Source organism: Beta vulgaris, chromosome 3 (genome assembly GCF_026745355.1).
Source record: "Beta vulgaris subsp. vulgaris cultivar EL10 chromosome 3, EL10.2, whole genome shotgun sequence".
Taxonomy (NCBI): domain Eukaryota; kingdom Viridiplantae; phylum Streptophyta; class Magnoliopsida; order Caryophyllales; family Amaranthaceae; genus Beta; species Beta vulgaris.
Genome location: NC_079204.1, coordinates 9,881,013 through 9,884,456, shown reverse-complemented (window position 1 = coordinate 9,884,456; position 3,444 = coordinate 9,881,013). Strand labels below are relative to the sequence as shown.

Sequence of the window (3,444 nt, the reverse complement as noted above, 5' to 3'; positions counted from 1 at the left end):
TTAGATTTTTTATATTGAATTCTTACCCATCAGCTCATTTTAGATGAAAAAACAAAACCTAAATTCATTTAGTTTAGATAAATTCAAATAAATTAATTCTAGATAACCTCATGTCTTAATGGTTGTTTGGTCCATATGGAGAAATTGAACCTCTCATAAAATCCCTATTCATAAGAAATAAATTACTAAATCAAATTCATGAAAATTTGCCAAAAATAATCGGACAATAGGAAAAATGAAGAAAATTTATACTTGCTTCATGCTATTATACATGACACAATTACCATCTCAACCAACTTTTAATCAAATTTTAAGTGTCCACGTTATTATATTTGTACCTTTTAATGTTGCATTTTCCTTAATATATATTTTAAGGAGAATAGAAAAAAATACATATTAAATTCGGAAAACAATACCAATCCGGAACAACGCTCTAACCCAGATACTAGTTTCAGCTTCAAAAGTAGACACATGATCATAAAAGTGTCTATCCAACATGTGAACAAGAACAATGAAAATCAATATTCAGTATTCACATCTAGTGGAGTAATCAGCTGAACAAGATCATAACCATCATCTTAAACTTTTTTTATTTGAAGAACTTTCAACTTTTTCTACATTCATCTAAAAGCCTAACTGATCAAAACTCAAAAGCAGTAACATTGCCCCTTAGTCCCCTTTTAAGGGCACATCTGACATCACTATAATTAACCTTACAAACTAAGGGTAAAATATCAGACTAAAGAACCTTCTTCACCATACACGTGACACATCTTCCATCACGTGCCTCTTAAGTCTTAACCATACAAAATTTTCTAAAACTAATCTTATTCTGATGATCAATTACAAACCCTCTGATTTTGTCGGTGACATTGTTGAAGCCATGGAGTAGTATTCTGATTATCACCATCATCAATAATTCCACCTACATCAGACGGCTCACATTTAATCTCCATATCAGTCTCCATCATATCATCCTGCACCTGCACCACACCTTCTTCTTCTCTCACACGCTTCATTCCTATTCCTATTCCTATTCCTATTCCTATTCCTATAGGAACACCAAATATCTTAGGGCTTTCACTCCCACTACCCTGTCCCTCACCCGCGGATATCAAATTAGGTGGCAACAAATCCAGCGCCTGTTTCATACAATTGGTGCTACTACTTGTAGCTGTAGTATTCCCTTCAGAAGTTGCGAAATTCGTCATCAATGAAAATATATTGTTGCATAATGCCTTCATACTTGTTAACTCTCTGTTTAATTCCAAATTCTCTCTCTTCAATCTCTCATTTTCGTCGATTAAATCTCCTTTGTTATTGTTGTTGCTATAATTATGATTGTTGATGTTATTAGTGTAAACTGAGGTCGGAATTCCTAATGGCGGAGAATTGGAATTCGATATCACCTGTTCTTCGCCGGAATCTCCGCCGGAAATCTGTTTCTGTTGCGCCACTGTTACAACCGCCGTCGTTTTCCGGCGTTGAATTTCACATAACAATTGCTTTTCTCCTCGTCGAAACGCGTCGTTTGAGAACTCCCATCTATCTGGAACTACCTTGCGAAATCCCTAAATAAATCGAAATTTAACATTTGAATTTAATTTAAACGAATAAAAATGATCATAGGTAAAAAAAAAAATTTTAAAAAAATTGATGCTTACGTAGGTATTGAGCTGACGAACGAAGGAAGAGAAATTGTTGTGCTTGAAATAACGAGGGAGTAAATCGCGAGCGAAAACAGTAGGATTCCAAACGATGAAGGAAGATCCGTCATCATTCCACGAAATGACGTCATCAATGGAAGGATCTTCAACAAGTTGATAAGTTTTGGTCAAAAATGGCGTCGGAATTGACCGTTGAGCTTCTCCTCCACTACCACAGGCGACATTTTCGCCGGCAATTTGATCTCCCATCGTCGGAAAGTTTAAACTTCTTTTAAATAATAATCAAGCTTTTTTTTCTGAAATGAGGAATTATATTAGAGAATATACTTTGAAAAAGGAAGGAATATTTTTTTTTTTTGGTTGGCTTAAAATGGAAGAGAGTGAGGAAAAAGATGAAGATCTGAATGTGGAAATGTGGAGGAAGATATTTGGTAATGAAGGAGAGGAGGAGAAGCTACGTTACTGGGTTTCGAGAAACTTCCGTTGATATTTTTTTTAATGTTTTCTGGGGGATTCAATGTTGTTTTCTGTTGTGTACGTGGTGGTCAACTAATGGGTGAGAGTGTAGGAGAGAGGCCCGCGAAAGTTATTTATAGCCGATAAAGAAGAGATTCTTGAATGGACTAATTATATAAATACTAGTATTTCTATTGGTGAGTCCAAAAATGAAATAAAATAATAATTAGGAAGCTACTCGTATTCGTATGCATTAAAAAAAATGGAATTTTCTAGAAGGTATAGATGAGTAGATGACAATATCTATTATCTACTGATCCTGTGACTTGTGAGTTTGTGAATTGTCCTCAGCCATTATCCATATCAACCATATGGCCAATGGAGGCTCTCCCAAGTTCCACCCTTGCATGTCGAGGTCTGATTCTAAGTGTTGTATATATTTTTCAAAATAAGTAACTTCTTTGAACCGTATTCACACACGATATTATTCAGAGGTCCATTACAAGTTATTTTAACCTTTCTTCTCCATTTAGATCTCAAACAATATTTGGAGTGGATTGAATCCGAGACTTTAATAGGAAAGATGGTAAAAATTACAACTTGAGCTAACTCAAATTCTTTCTCCGTGTTGTTGTGAATAAAATAATGAAATAAAACCAACGAGAGTTTAGAGGAAAGTATTTAATTTCCTGTATAGAATTTTAGAGGAGAGTATTTTTAGTCTAGAAGTTTAGAGGAGAATAGCCCTTAAACAGGCTTGAATGAGAAAATCGAAAAGGCTGATTATAAGGAATGAGAAATCAATTAGGCTCCAAAAATCTTGCTAGCAATGGTTACAGAATACGTTAATAAAGACAAGTCGAGATACTTGCAATTTGCGTCAAAAATAAAAGAAGGAGATCTAAAACGGATCCGTTCGCCACGAGCCGAACCAGGCCGACGCACGCGTGTGTGGTACATCCATACTTCTAGCACTACATCAAAAAATAAGCGATAAAGAACTCCTATATATTAATAAACGTGGTGAAGTATAGCCAATTTTCCAACATGGGACAAGGGCTTTTTACTTTGTTTTTCCACTCCTTACTTTGAGGTTTTTCTTTTAGAGAAATTGTTGAACTAACAACATGTGTTGTACATGAACTTCTATATAGATTCAGTGTACCTTTTTTTTAGAGGTATAGATTGAGTGTACTTTTCTTTTACATGAAGATTGAGTGTACTTAACTACTTATATTGAATAAATGGTTGAAATTTCAAACATTGGACTTCTATATTTTTTGCTAGGGGTTGTGATAAAGAATGTAAAAATATTTCAAAC

At 34.6% G+C, this 3,444-nt stretch overlaps 1 protein-coding gene across 1 annotated transcript; it reads right to left on the bottom strand.

The window, feature by feature from the left end:
* Window positions 1-512: 512 nt before the first annotated feature.
* Window positions 513-2,229, bottom strand: LOC104906431 (heat stress transcription factor B-2a). The gene is made up of 2 exons (XM_010695175.4): window positions 1,665-2,229; window positions 513-1,571 (listed from the first exon to the last, which is right to left on the bottom strand). Exons 1-2 carry the CDS (start codon window positions 1,914-1,916, stop codon window positions 840-842), a joined length of 984 nt encoding a protein of 327 aa, XP_010693477.2. The 5' UTR covers window positions 1,917-2,229; the 3' UTR covers window positions 513-839.
* Between the last annotated feature and the right edge of the window lie 1,215 nt (window positions 2,230-3,444).